The sequence below is a fragment of the Neltuma alba genome, unplaced genomic scaffold (assembly GCF_004799145.2).
Source record: "Neltuma alba isolate B1F8T4 unplaced genomic scaffold, ASM479914v2 tig00010242_pilon, whole genome shotgun sequence".
Classification (NCBI taxonomy): domain Eukaryota; kingdom Viridiplantae; phylum Streptophyta; class Magnoliopsida; order Fabales; family Fabaceae; genus Neltuma; species Neltuma alba.
In genome coordinates this window covers 1952-18496 of record NW_021635171.1, presented here as the reverse complement: position 1 = coordinate 18496, position 16545 = coordinate 1952, and the positions used below count along the sequence as shown (strand labels likewise).

General features: G+C 32.4%; 1 protein-coding gene across 1 annotated transcript; it reads left to right on the top strand.

The window, feature by feature from the left end:
- The first annotated feature begins 13937 nt into the window (after positions 1–13937).
- On the top strand, positions 13938–14873 carry LOC114755238 (receptor-like protein 53). Its single transcript, XM_028944102.1, has one exon. It carries the CDS (start codon positions 13938–13940, stop codon positions 14871–14873), a length of 936 nt encoding a protein of 311 aa, XP_028799935.1.
- Positions 14874–16545: the final 1672 nt, after the last annotated feature.

Sequence of the window (16545 nt, the reverse complement as noted above, 5' to 3'; positions counted from 1 at the left end):
TAAATGGAAATCTTTTAGAAGGATCGATTCCAACTTCTATGGGAAATCTTTGCAACTTGAAAAAACTGGATATTTCAAACATGAAGTGCAACCAACAAATTTCTCAAATATTAAAAATTCTTTCAGAAAGATGTGTTTCTCATGCACTAGAGATTTTTTATATGAGTGATTCTCAATTATCTGGCCATCTCACTGACCAAATTGGTCTCCTTAAAAATCTTGTTCAACTTGATCTTTCTCAAAACTCCATTCAAGGTGCACTTCCTGACTCATTAGGAAACATTAAGTCTTTGATATATCTTGATCTTTGGAACAACACTTTCAAAAGTGCAATTCCTATATCATTTGGAAATCTAACATCTTTGATGTTCTTGATCTCTATGAAAATCAACTTGAAGGAAATCCTTTCAAAATTCTAGGATCACTCTGTAAATTGAATTTCCTTAGTTTGGGACATAATCTTTTTCAAGGAGTTGTCAAAGAAGCCCACCTTGTTAATTTTACCCACTTGCAAGATTATGGGTACGAAAAAACCAACTCAATTTAAAAGTGGACCCTAATTGGGATCCTCCTTTCCAACTTTTGGTGACGTTAAATTTGGCTTCTTGGAATTCTGGTCCTCACTTTCCATCATGGATTCAATCACTAAAGCATCTTCGATATTTGGACATCTCCGACAACAAGATTCGTGATTCAATTCCAACTTGGTTTTGGGGCACAGCTGGAAATCTCGACTATTTGAATCTCTCCCACAATCATATTGAAGGAGAGCTTTCGAATACACTGATAAACTGTTCTTTGGAATGTATTGTTGATCTAAGCTCAAATAAGTTACATGGCCAATTACCGTATGTATCACAAAATGTGGTATTCTTAGACCTCTCAAGCAACTGGTTTTCAGGATCCATTACTCACTTTTTGTGTCATAAACAAGAGGAGATGGGTTAGCTTTTCTTAATTTGGCATCAAATAATTTATCAGGTAAAGTACCTGATTGCTGGGCGAGGTGGCCATATATTGTGGAAGTGAACTTAGGAAACAACCATTTCACTAAATTTTACAGACATCCATGTCATCCTTGCCACTATTGGAAATGTTGAACCTTCGCAACAATAGTTTTTCTGGAAATTTACCGAGTTTTTTGAAGAATGGAAGCAGCCTGGTTTCCTTGGATCTGGGAGAGAATCAATTTTCAGGAATGATTCCATCTTGGGTTGGACAAAGTTTATCAAATTTGAAGATTCTTGTTTTGAGATCAAACAAATTTTCTGGTCCAATTCCTCATCAAATTTGCGACATGAGTGTCTTACAAATCTTGGACCTCGCGCATAACGAGTTGACAGGATATATTCCAAAATGTGTCAACCATTTGAGTGCCATGTTGGTAATAAATAATAGTTTAGAGTCATACATTTTTTTCCAATAAGTGGTGGTCAATTGTTAGTTGAACCATTGTTACTTAAAGAAAAGGTTTATGATTACAGCTCCAACCTTGGTCTCATCACTAGTATCGACTTGTCAAACAATGGATTATCTGGAGAGATACCAAAAGAACTTACAAGACTTAAGGGACTTCATTTTTTGAACCTTTCAAATAATCATTTTGTTGGCCAAATTCCTCAAAATATTGGCAATATGAAATCACTGGAGACTATGGACTTCTCAAGAAACCATCTTACAGGTGAAATCCCGCCAAGCATGTCGAAATTGAGCTTTCTGAGCATGCTGAACTTGTCTTACAATAATTTGATGGGAAAAATTCCAACAGGGACCCAAATACAAAGCTTTGAAGCATCAAGTTTTGTTGGCAATTATGATTTATGTGGTCCTCCACTCAATAATTGTTCATCAAACAGCTCCAGCAACAAAGAAGAAGAAGTCCATCATGTGAAAGGAATCAATTGGTTCTTTGTCAGCATGGCATTTGGATTTATTGTGGGGTTCTGGGCAGTGGTGGGTCCTTTGCTCTATAGTAGTTCATGGAAGTATGCTTATTTCCAATTCATTGATCGCATGTGGTATAAACTGCAATACCGTTGCTGCTGGTGAAAGCAAACTAGGCCAGATTTGCATTGGAAGGTTGGTGTTTGTAGAAGATAAGTGATTTATCTCTCTTTTAATCATATTATGCTTTCAATAATGATGTTGTAATTGATGAATAAACTCATTTACAAGGATTGTGTGGTTCAACTTTGAAGGTCATACATATGATATATTTGTTATGATGAAAGAGTTGTGCTCATAATAGATGCATTACAGATAAAACTAAGCAATACGTAATTATCTGTCTATTTCATTAATTATCTTCAAAAAAGTACCATTAAAGATATAATGTCTACACTTTAAAGACCAAACTATAATATCATGCATAAAACTCTATTTAATCTTTGCTTGTTTTGATTTCATACAAAGCTTAATCACTGATTAGCATTTGTTAAAAACTAGATTCAATGCATTGTCTTTGAGGAAGCAATACTCCATCTTACAAAACCTGTAACCATCAATAGTCAAGTTCAACCCAAATAATAAAAACAGAGAGAAAAGAAAAAAGAACTTTGTTTGCCCAAGAAATAGAATAGGAGATTTTATGATACCAAAGTCCTTTAGAAGGGCACTGTCAATAAAATGTCATTTACAACATTTTGCTTAAACAACTTTGTTATGAAGGAGCATGAATACATAAGCTTAAACAACTTATGGCAAATCAATTAAACAAATGCATCACAATCAACAAAATGATCTAACTGACTTAATAACAAGAAAGACGGGAAGGGTGGAGAATCATTACAGGACCCAAAAAAATGTGGGTCAAAGGGCCAAGTATATCAGATAACTCAGTAGGAATTTTTTGCATTAGCATGCATACCCACGCCTTTGCTAATTAAGAATGGAACATTATTTGCTGTCATGTATATTTCCTTGATGCTCTGTTTTCTAGGATCACTTGCTATCATTTACAACTGAGTGTTTACCTAGTAAGATTGTCCTGCTAATTTCCCAGTATGATTAGGTCTCTTAAGGTTTCTATCATTCTTACTGAACATTGAGACAAATATCCTACATTTTACACACACACGCTATATAAATATCTCAATATGATTTTGAATATGTGCACGCAAGTTTAAAGCAAAACTTGCATGTCCTACCCTTGCTCATTAGCTAGAGCAGTCTTAGCACTACACAGAAAAGCAGCATCTATATTGTAGTCCTCTTTAGCAGATGTCTCGAAGTAAGGAATATTTCCTTTTGACGCACACCAATCCAATGCTTTCTTCTCAGATACCTGAGTTTGATAACCACATAAGGCTCCTTAGGTGGTAGGAAGGATGATAGTTTGAAAAAAAGATCACGAGTTTAATTACTCCTCCTACAAGATTTTTCTTTTTGAAAAATATATTTGTATTAAAAAAAGGCTATGAAAAAACTTCAAAACACATCACCGTCTGCTTACGACTCGACTATTTCCCCCATCAATATCAACCTTGTTTACAAGCAATATAAATGGAAGTAGTATCTTAGAAATTTATATTATTCGGTGATAAAAAAAATTCTATATATTATGAGCCAACAAGGATTTTTTTTCTTGCCAATATTGTAAGATGTAGCAAGAGCAATAATAATAGTTGTAAAATTCCATTGTAACTACCAGAAGTGAGTTTTAATTAATTTTCTTTTATCATATCATACATTTAAGAATTAAGTCTTGCGAGCTGAGGTGATAACTCTAAATAGCTTAAGTCGTAAATTTCTTATATTATAACTTGTGTATGCATTATATTAGAGTCGAGAATTAATATAATAAAAGATCAGAAATGTGATCGTAATAATTTTAAATATTCCTTGAAGCTCCACAACCCAAGCGGCAACTTTCTAGAAGAAAATAGTTGGGACCATGTATTATTTATCGAATCATAACAGAATTCATTCAGGTTTTTGAGCGTTTGGAATTTGGAGAAATTAATTTGAATTTTTAAAGTTTTTTTCTTTCAAAATTTGAAAAATCATGATGCTTGGATGTGAACTTCTTATGAATTTTATGATTGCATCTATATCTATTTGCCATAGTTGACGGAAACAAAAGCTGATAATAAGTCAATGACGAAAGACTTAAAAAGATTAAAAGGTTGAATTATGACAGAAAAAGGCTCTTGATCGTAACTCTGCCGATTTTAACATGCAAAAAAATATGACTTAATAGAAAAAGACTTTTTATCTCAGAAAAATTATGAAAGATTTTTTGTTAACTATACGTGAGTATTTTTCTATTGAAAGTAATTTTATTTGAGGTATGACCAGATATTAAACATTAAAACATAAGTATCTCTCAATAAGGATTCAATTATGAAAAGTTAGTTTACAACCACAAAAACATAATTTTCCAAAACACATTAAAAATTTATTTTCTCCAAATAATGAATAGTTTCTTTCATGAACTATTCTTGTGTGGAAAACTTAAAAGTTGGGTCAAAAATAATAGCAAAGTTGGAATCCCATTCCACACGTTGGGAATAATGTGGTTGTTTGTTAATCTATAATCAACTTACATACAAACACCTATGAAATGACCTCATTAATTTACTTTGTTGTCATTATCCTATCAATTCTATTATCTTTTTTCTAGAGACTTGATATCTTTTTGGCCTACCTCATCTAGAGACTTGATTTATGTATATCTTTGCGTTCTTGACGGGTTGTAAGAGTACAAAGTCAATGGTGAAAGACTTAATAACAGTTAAATACTTTGCTCTTTATAATACACACAATAATAAAAGGATTTTCCAAACACATTCCTTACAATCCATAATGTAAGTCACTTTTAGAAGAATAGTTTGGTTTAAAATATAAGTTACCTGAAGAGTAATGAATATGTTTATTTGTCCATGTTGTCCTTAGAATTAATGTTTAAATGTAACTCTTTATGTTCTTTCTCTCCTTCACAACGTCTTTTAATATGGATAAAGTTAAAAAAAAAATCAATTTGAAACAAATTTAATGAATTAACTATTAGTTTTTGGTTTTAAGAATTAGTTAAAATGACTTGTATTATGAATGAAAGTGAGAGCACCTTAACAACTTTTCTCCTGTCAAACAGTGAATAGTCTTTTTCACTAGCTATTCAGATTTGGAAAATTTGAAAGTTGGGACCGACGTTGTATGGCTGTTAATTAGTCATTACTCCTTAGTCAACTTCTTGGAGACAAATATGCACATAGAATGGCCCACGACAATGATTTTCAATATTCACCATTAATCCCATCATCTTCTTTTCATTTCTTTTTCTGGTAAGTAGTGCAACTCTGATACATGTTATTACTACATTGAATATTGATAATGGTGATGTGTTTATGATAATAGTGCAAAATAGAATTATATGTTGGCGATGTACTTAGATGTCATGTTGAAATTATTTATAATTTGGCGATATTCTTAACATAAAATCAATGGCTAAATAATGTGAACATCCCTGAACAAATAACTTTTCTTAAATATACTCATTTAGTCCTATTTATAAGATATTTCCAGCATGTTTCACACAAATCAAGAAAAATCTTAAACTGCATTAACTCTTCATTAAAATATAACTACTTTTTAACTTTATCCTTATTTGATACAACACCATTTTAAAAAAACTATTTATACTATAATAAATAAAAGAAAATAATACATTTATGCTAAAAATTTAATAAAGTGACTTATAAATAGGATTAAGAAAAATATTCTCTCTCTACCACTAAGAAAAATATTCCCTTTCTACCTTATAAATATGATAAGAGGAGTAGATAGGATTCACTTGTTATTCATATTTGGAAGATTTTCAAGCAAGAAATAATTAGGGAGAAATTCTTACATACTCTCAGTGTACCGCGTAATCCGTGTTCTGACCAATTGTAATGCACCAACTCATGTTAAATTAATCCTATCTGGCATCCACTCATCTCATTCCAGCTTCACCTTTCCACCTTCGACTGCCTTTTGTCAACCTCGCAAAAATAAAAAACCTCCCTCTTCTGTCTCCTCCGCCCTTCACCGCCGCACATGGAGGCGGATGGATCTGGGTTGAGCCGAACATCTTCCCGCTACGGTGCTCGCCATCTTCACTAGCCCTGTTCACAAGAGGAAGAAGGAAGAAGAAGTGGGTTGCGTCTTCCCCCCTCCCTCCTCCTCTATTTCCTCCCATAAGTCTCGCCAATCCCACTCCAACTCCACCAACAATTCTGCCTCTCGCCTCCTCCTTACTGCTAGACCCCTTTCTCCGATGAACCTCCCAGGAGGACGTCACTTTGTATTCTCTTTTTTATTTTATTTCTCAGACAATATGGATTTCTTCTTCTTCTTCTTGTTTTTTTTTTTTCCCGTGATTTCTGGATCAACGTAAAACTTTAGTGAGATTGAGGTCCTTGTCGAATGAAGATCGTGAATACTAGTATGAAATTTGAAGATGAACTTATTTGTGCTTTTTTGGACTTTCTTAATCCTGACTGAAGCTGGGGAAATTTTTTTTTGGAACTGCGAGTTTTGAACATTTCTGTGATTTCAAAGTCAATATAATTCTCTGATTTAATCTTTTCTGCTAGTATCACACTGCTCGGAGCGATTTTTTTCATTATTATTCTTGTGATCGAGGGCATAATCAACCAAGGAAGTAATTTTGTTTTAGACAGATCCTAGAACTGTAAAGAATTTCTCGAGAAGATGAGATCTGGTGAAAACAAACATTTTTGCTTCAAATGCTTTACAAATTGCCAGTTCGAGAATGTAAAATGGATAATTTAACAGATTTCGTTCCTTTCAACATTCTAAACTTGATAGCAAACTAAATCAGAATTTACATAAGCAATATGCACACCCTGGGGATATAAACTTGCATTATAGCTAGCAAGCGTAACCCCATTGAAACACAACCAGTACAACAAAATACATTTAACCAAAAATATCAACAAACAAAATTCACTTGGTGTTCGTCCTCCAAGATGTCATCGTGAGAAAGCAATATCCAATCTTCAATTACCATCAATATCCAATCACTGCAACTTTGAAACTTCTTTTGTTCTGTGCAATTGTATTTCTTGGTCTACGGTTTGTGAATGTGCTTCCCTGTGTTCCAATTATGAGGGATCATATCTTGATTTTTGTTGCTTTTCCAAATGGACCTTTCTGCTACCTCGCCCACTCCTTTTCGGCTCGAGAATTTAGTCTCCATTAGTTCCAACATAATTGCAAGTAAATAACAATTAAAAAGAAAATACGTAAAAACTTCACAAACAATTTTTTTTTTTTTGAAGGACCTGCGATTGCAACTCTGTAAAATGTAAAAATAGCTAGAGTCATCATCATATTTGAAGGACAAATTAACTGGATGTGAATCCAACCCTCTCCTCAACCTCAAGCCACTGGTGGACATACTTCTCTTGCTCTGAGACCAACATAGTCTCTGATTAATACTAACAATATGAATGACATCAGTCTGGTTATTAATAGCACAAAAGGAATCGACCATTATCAACATAGAAGCAGATTAAACCAAAATCCACAACTGATAACCATAGCGTCGTATTGAGACTCATGACTTCGTAGACCAAAGAAGTCAAAATCATGAACAAAAAGAAACTATGCGAGCAGTGTGATGCTAGCTGAATAGAAAAAATCAGAGAATTATGCTGACTTTGAAATTGAAAACTAGCAGTTCCAAAGAAATTTCTTCAGCTTCAGCCCGCATACAGAAAAAAAACACAAATCAATTCATCCTCAAGCTTCATACTATTATCCTCAATCTTCATTCGAAAAGGACCTCAATCACACTGAAGATTACCGTCATCCAGAAACCACCCAAAAAAAAAAAAGGCTAAAAATCGAAACAGTTTGAGAAATAAAATAAATAAATATAGGTGTGCAGCGGAACTTCCGCCTGGCAGGTTCATCGGAGCCATTAGTGGAGCTATTGTCCGCGCCAGAAGCAGAGGACGTAGTGATGGGGGTCCAGTGGCAGAGGAGGAGGTGAGAGGTAGAATCGTTGGTGGAGTTGGAGTGGGATCGGCTAGAGTTATGGGAGGAAACGGAGAAGGAGGGAGGGGGGAAAGACGTAACCCTCTTCTTCTTCCTTCTTCCTCTTGTGAACAGGGCTAGTGAAGACTGCGAGCTCCGTGGCGGGAAGATGTTGGACTCAACCCAGAACCATCCGCCTTCATGTGCGGCGGCGAAAGGGGTAGGAGGCAAGAGAGGGGGGTTTTTTCATTTTTGCAAGGTTGACCCGAAGGCAATCGGAGGTGGAAAGGTCAAGCTGGAATGAGATGAGTGGATGCCAGATAGGATTAAAATAAAGATGAGTTGGTGCATTACAATTAGTCAGAGCATGAGTTACGTGGTGCACTGAGAGTATACAAATAAATTTCCTTTTCAAGATAAAATAATTTCTCTTATTCATTAATTATGTGATTGATTTTTCCACAAACCTAGACGCGATCAATACGCAGCTCCGGACCTAACAACACGGCAAGTTAGGAAATAACAGAGAACGTCCGATCCATATCAATTAATCAGATGATGGGCCATTATTCTTCCAAGCAGCTTGAGTTATAACTTTCTTATATTATAATGTGATGTGATGTGATTCTATTTATGTGATGTTTCTAGCATATTTTATGTAAAAAAATTTTAAACCGAATTAATTTTCTTTTAAAATATAATAACTTCTTAACTTTATTTTTAGTTGATATTATATCTTTAAAAAATAGCGCACTATCAATTGGAAGATAATTATATCATTAGCAAATGTTCTATTTTTTTTTCAGAAAAAATTTTAATATAATAAAAGATCTCAAATCCCACAGCAATAATTTTAATTTAGATATTCCTTACAGCTCCACAATCTATTCTACAACTTTCTAAGTAAAAAAAAAAAATTGTTGGGAGCATTTGTTGTTAAATTTGTTAGTTGACTCTTTAAATTTAATAGTTTTACATTTTCACCTTATCAAATCGTATCGATTCGCTCTAAATTCAGGTTACTTGTAAATTTAGCTGAACTCACAAATTTACACACGAAATTTATTGTTTTTATGTTTTTAACTTACAAAATCGTATTAATTCACTCTTAAACTCATTAATTTTTTAAAATTTGATTATGATTAGTGATTTTATATAAGAACTTTATAAAAATTTCTTTCTTAAGTATGGTAAACTATAAATATTTATTATTTATGGACTTAATTCCAATTATTTGAATTTGAAATATATCCAAATAAAATTGTAGTCATTTTTACATTTTAATTATTTTATTATATACATTTAATAGTTACTTATTCTTAATAGTAAACGTTTACAAGTTTACATTCCCGTCACGTGTTTTTTAGATTTGAGTTTAATAACATTGGCTGGAAGCATACATTATTATTTATCCAACCACAACAAAACTCATTCAAGTTTTTTATCCTTTAATTTTGAGTAATTTGAACTCTTAAAGCTTTTTAGTAACCTCAAGTTAGCCGTAGTTGACGGGCACAAGAGCAATAAATCAATGATGAAAGACTTACCAAAATTGTTTGAATTACTGTGACTTAAGAAGTAACTTTGCAATTTTAAAGGTATTTTGAGTATATTTTATGTAGATCAAGAAAGATTTTAAACTGTATTAATTTTCTATTAAAATACAACAACTTTCTAACTTGACCCCTATTTAATACACACACTTTTTAAAAAAAAACAATATTTTAATAAATGAATGATAAAATTGTAAATTCATGCAAAAGATTTAATGAAGTAATTTATAAATAGGACCAAGAAAAATCTTCTCTCTTTACCTTATAAACAAGACTAGAGAAGTAGTCTGTAACCCCAGTCCCCGAGGTGAGTTGGCTCCTGTATTAGGGATAAAGGGCATCTCCTTAACCTTAAGGAACATACCTTGCAATTTGTCTTTTTTATGTTATATGCACAGGTATATATCTTTTATTGGAAGTAATTATGTTTAGGGTATGGCCAAATATTAAACACGAGCATATCTCTTAATAAGAATTCGATTATGGAAAGCTAGATTATAACCACAAAAACATAATTTTCCAAAACACATTAACTATTTATTTTCTCCAAACAATATTGAATAGTTTCTTTCATGAACTATTATTCCTTGGGTGGAAAATTTAAAAGTCGGGACAAATAGTAACAAAAAAGTTGGAATCCCATTCCACACGTTGAGACTGATAATGTGGTTGTTTATTCAGTCTATAATCAACTTACATCCAAACACCTATAAAATGAACACATTAATTTTCTTTGTTGTCTTATCCTATCACTTCTATTTTCTTTTTTCGAGAGACTTTATTATATGTATATCTTTGCGTTCTTGGGGGGTATAGGAGTATAAAGTCGATGGTGAAAGACTTGAATAAAAGTGAATACATTGCCTTTTTTAATACGCTCATTAATAAAAGAATTTTCCGCATGCATACTTTCTCCAATCCACAATATAAGTCGCTTATAGAGAATTGTTTGGTCCAAAAATATAAATCACTTGGAGAGTAATTAATATGCTTATTTGTTAATTTTGTCCTTACAATTAATGCTTAAATGTAACTTTTTATATATATATATATATATATATTTCTCTCTTCTTCACACAATCTCATTTAACATAGGTAAAGTTGAAAAAAAAATTCAATTTGAAACAAATTTAATGAGTTAACTATTATTTTTTTTATTTTAACGAATTAGTTAAAATGACTTGTATTATGGACCGAAGAAAATACTAGAACAACTTTTTCTCCGGCCAAACAATGAATAGTCTCTTTTATTAGTTATTCAAATGTGGAAAATTTGAAAGTTGGGACCAAAGTCACATATGGGAACAATATGTATATAGGATGGACCACGACAATAATTTTCAGTATTCACCATTTTCCTATCACTTTCTTTTTCATTTCTTTTTCTTATAAAGAGTGCAATTCTGATACATTTTATTACTACATTGAATATTGATGATTGTGATGTGCTTATGATAATAGTGGAAATAGAATTATATGTTGGCGAGGTACTTAGATGTCATGTTGAAATTATTTATACTTTGGCGATATTCTGAACATAAAGTATCAATTAAATAATTTGAACATCCCTCAAACACATAAGTTTCCTTAAATATAGATAGGGTTTGCTTGTTACTCATACTTGGAAGATTTTCAAGCGAGAAATAATTTGGACTGATGGGTGAAAATAAATTAAATTTCCTTTTCAAGATAAAAAATTTCTCTTGTTCATTAATTAGATGACTTACTTTTTTACAAAACAAGACGTATTCAATAGGCACTCTCCAACCTAATAACACGGCAAGTTAGAAAATAATAGAGAACGTCCCATCCATATCAATTAATGAGATGATGGGCCATTACTCTAACTTGAAACAGCTTGGGTTATAACTTTTTTACTTTCTTCCACTTCTTAACATAAAATTAGTTAACTTATTTGAAAAGATTAAAAAAAAATTACCTTAAAGTATTTATCTTTATCTTTTTTTCTAAACTATTTTTTCACTCTTATAAATTGATATATATAATCTAATAATACATGTAAACATTTTAGAGAGATTGTGTAATATATGCTATAATTAAGTAGTTGAATAACTTTCTTAATCTCTCTAAATTAATCAATTGGATCTTATATTATGGACAAGAGGGAGTATATTATATAACTTGAGCGTGCATTATCAATTGGGAGATAATTATATCATTAGAAAATGTTCTTTTTTTGGTTCTCCAGAACAAATTTTAATATATATATATAAAATAAAATATCTGAAATCCAACAGCAATAATTTTAATTTAAATATTCCTTGTAGCTCCACAATCTATGCCACAACTTTCTAGGGAAAACAAATTGTTGGGAGCACATATTATTTATCCAATCATAAAAAAATTCATTCAAGTCATTTTTATCCTTTTGAGTAATTTAGAACTTTAAAGTTTTTTTTTATAGCAAAATTTGAAAAACTATGGTGGTTGGATGTAACCTTATGATCTATATGTTTGTCGTAGTTGACGGACAACAATATTAAGTCAATAATGAAAGACATAAAAAAAAAGGTTAAATTATGATTTAAGAATCATCTCGACTATAATTTGCGATTTTAACACGCACAAACATAATAACTCAATTACGAAAATTTTTCCACTTTATACGTATAAGTATCTTCTTACTAGAAATACTCCTATTTGAAACATGATAGATATTAAATGTGAATGTCTCTCAATGTGAATTCAATTATGAAAGACTTATAACTACAAAACATAATTTTCCACAGCACATACATTAGCAATTTATTTTCTCCAAAGAACAATAGTCTCTTTCATGAACTGTGATTGTATGGAAAAATTATTAAATTAATAATAGCTAGGGACAAAAATAATAGCAAGGAAGTTGGAATCCCATTCCACACGTTGCTACTAATCATGTGGTTGTCTATTAGTCTATAATAATCAACTTATATGCAAACACCTATAGAATGACCACATTAATTAATTTTCTTTTTCATCATTATCCTGTCAACTTTATTTTCTTTTATCTTGACTAGTCTCTAATCAACTCCATACAAACAAATATGGATAGAATGGCCCACAATAATTTTCTATCTTCAACATTAATTCCATCACTTTTGACGAAATAATTCTTTTGGTGATTTAATTAAATATTGGTTAGATTTAGCAGAAGGGGCTAATTTCTTACGATATGGCGAACTAAGATTCTAATTTCTGTTAAGAGATGTATTCATATTTAATACCTGACAATACCTTGAAAATAATTGCTTCTGATAGGAAAATGTTTGTGCCCAGAAAAAAATGTTATGCTGAAATTGTTTATATTCTGACATTTGTAAAAATAAAAGGATTGACTACATAATTTGATCATCCTTTGTAACAAGAAAAAAATTAAACACCTTGTGTGTGTGTGTGAAGGATTTATTTGTTACTCTTACATATAGAAGGTTTACAAGAAAAAAATAACTATGTGGACTCGATGGATGAAATTAATTTTCCTTTTCAATACATACAAAATTATATAAATAAAATTTCTTATATTTTTATCCTTATTTCTCTTATTCATTACTAAATTTTTGCATTACAAGACGTATTCTATATGTAGAACCCAACTTGAACAACGAGGCAGGTTAGAAAATAACAAAGGACCCATTCATATCGCCCAATTAAATGATGGGCCATTTTTCTAACCACCAATATTCATGGAAAAAATATTCTAACCGCTAATACATAATAACGATCATGTGGCTTCAAAAACAATTATTTAGAGTTTTTCGTATTTTCTTAATTATGCATATGTTTTTTAAAAATAAGCAAAAACTTTCTGCAAGAAAATAGTCATGGCACTATATATAAATAACCAGCAACTTTCTGCAATAAAATTCATGTTCTTCAAGCCTCTGAGTAATTTTTATTTTAAAACTTTTCTTTTGCAAATTAAAAAAATTACATACCGTAGTTGACCAGCACAAGAGTAGACTTACCGGTCCCAAAAAAATAGGGACAACTGTGGAACCTTCTTGTTTTGTTTTCTTTGAACCTTAGAACACGCACGTTTACCTCCATACCTTTATTGTCATTGATGATTTTAATATCTTCATATAATAACAAGAGAATAAAAGAATTATTTCAGCAAGTTATTTAAATGTGTATTAAATTCTTTTTATTTTAGCACCCTTTAAAATAAAAGGGTTCAATAAAGGATATTTGAAAGTCTTTTATAGCAGATAAAAAAGTTATCCTTAAAATAAACTCCTTACATGATGAAAAATGAAGTTAAAAAGAAAAGTTTTTCGATGTATTAAAACAAAAATCGAAAGTGACATTATAAATACTAGCTACTCTCTTCTCCGAGAGTTGCATGTCCATCGAATAACAAAAAAATTGTTAGCAAAAACCTCTTTGGTTGACGTAGTCATGGATGGTTCTTGCAATATCTTCGTGGTTGTTTTTCTTTGGTTACTTACCTTATCAAATGTTGATTTATGCATTTGCAGAACATCTTATGAGGTTCAGTGCCTTCCAAGTGAGCGAGATGCCTTACTTAAGATGAAGAGTCATCTCTCAGATCCTTCAAATAGGCTAACCTCATGGTCTCTCCATGCAAATTGCTGCAGCTGGGTTTCAGTTGTTTGCCACAACATCACAGGCCATGTTCTTGAGCTCCACCTCACGACTCCACCTCCTTTACAGTTTGGCAGCGATGATTTGTATGAGACATTAATGTTTGGTGGTGAGGTACATTCTTCCTTGCTTGACTTGAAGCATTTGAATTATTTGGATTTGAGCAGTAATAATTTTGGAGGCATGCAAATACCTGGTTTTCTTGGCTCAATGACAAGCTTGACATATCTTAACCTATCTAATGCTCGATTTGCTGGAAGCATTCCTCTTCAGTTTTGGAATCTTTCCAATCTGATCTATCTTGACCTTGGAGGCAATTATTTGGAAGGAAGCATTCCTCATCAAATTGGAAATCTCTCCAAGCTAATATGTCTCAATCTCAGCAGCAATGTTTTGGAAGGAAGCATTCCTCATCAAATTGGAAAACTCTCCAATTTACAATATCTTGGTCTCGGAGGTAATGAATTTAATGGAAGCATTCCTTGTCAAATTGGAAAACTCTCCAATTTACAATATCTTGATCTCGGAGGTAGTGAATCTAGTCTAAGCATTCCTCGTCAAATTGGAAATCTCTCCAATTTGCAATATCTTGATCTTGGATGTAATCAGTTTGGCGGAAGCATCCCCCATCAAATTGGAAACCTCTCAAATCTAATCAATCTTATCTCGGATATGATGAAAACCTTCAATGGGTTTCAGCTCTTTCTTCTCTTCAGCATCTTGAGCTGAGTTATTTAAACCTATCCAACACCTTTGACTGGTTGCAGGATCTAGATTCACTTCCTTCCCTGAGAGAGTTGCACTTGTTAGGATGTGATTTGAACCATCATTTTGAACCATCAACCTTAAACTTTTCATCTTTAGCCATCCTTCATCTTTCTGATTCTGAATTGGGCACTTCATTGATTCCAAATTGGGTATTTCAACTGAAAAGATTAGTTCATCTTCAATTAAAAGTAATGGTTTTCAAGGTCCCATCCCAGTTAGTATTCAAAACTTAACTCTCCTTCAACATCTTGATTTATCTGACAATCAGTTCAACTCTTCTCTTCCTGATTGGTTGTACAGTTTTAGTCATTTAAAGTCCCTCATTCTCTCTCAAAACCACTTGGTTGGCACAATTTCTATGAATGTTGGAAACTTGACTTCTCTTGTTACTCTTGATTTAAATGGAAATCTTTTAGAAGGATCGATTCCAACTTCTATGGGAAATCTTTGCAACTTGAAAAAACTGGATATTTCAAACATGAAGTGCAACCAACAAATTTCTCAAATATTAAAAATTCTTTCAGAAAGATGTGTTTCTCATGCACTAGAGATTTTTTATATGAGTGATTCTCAATTAGCTGGCCATCTCACTGACCAAATTGGTCTTCTTAAGAATCTTGTTCAACTTGATCTTTCTCATAACTCCATTCAAGGTGCACTTCCTGACTCATTAGGAAACATTAAGTCTTTGATATATCTTGATCTTTGGAACAACACTTTTAAAAGTGCAATTCCTATATCATTTGGAAATCTAACATCTTTAATGTTTCTTGATTTGTATAAAAATCAACTTGAAGGAAATCCTTTCAAAATTCTAGGATCACTCTGTAAATTGAATTTCCTTAGTTTGGGACATAATCTTTTTCAAGGGTTGTCAAAGAAGCCCACCTTGTTAATTTTACCCACCTGCAAGTATTATGGGTACGAAAAAACCAACTCAATTTAAAAGTGGACCCTAATTGGGATCCTCCTTTCCAACTTTTGGATAGTTAAATTTGGCTTCTTTGAATTTTGGTCCTCACTTTCCATCATGGATTCAATCACTAAAGCATCTTCTGTATTTGGACATCTCCGACAACAAGATTCGTGATTCAATTCCAACTTGGTTTTGGGGCATAGCTGGAAATCTCAGGTATTTGAATCTCTCCCACAATCATATTGAAGGAGAGCTTTCGAATACACTGATAAACTTTCTTTGGGAGTTGTTGATCTAAGCTCAAATAAGTTACATGGCCAATTACCGTATGTATCACAAAATGTGGCATTCTTAGACCTCTCAAGCAACTGGTTTTCAGGATCCATTACTCACTTTTTGTGTCATAAACAAGAGGAGATGGAGTTAGGTTTTCTTAATTTGGCATCAAATAATTTATCAGGTAAAGTACCTGATTGCTGGGCGAGGTGGCCATATCTTGTGGCAATGAACTTAGGAAACAACCATTTCACTGGAATTTTACAGACATCCATGTTATCCTTGCCAAGATTGAAAATGTTGAACCTTCGTAACAATAGTTTTTCTGGAAATTTACCGAGTTTTTTGAAGAACAGAAGTAGCCTGATTTCCTTGGATCTGGGAGAGAATCAATTTTCAGGAATGATTCCATCTTGGGTTGGACAAAGTTTATCAAATTTG

Coding starts and splice junctions, on each gene's coding strand:
- LOC114755238 (XM_028944102.1), top strand. CDS start 13,938: ATGGATGGTTCTTGCAATATCTTCGTGGTTGTTTTTCTTTGGTTACTT.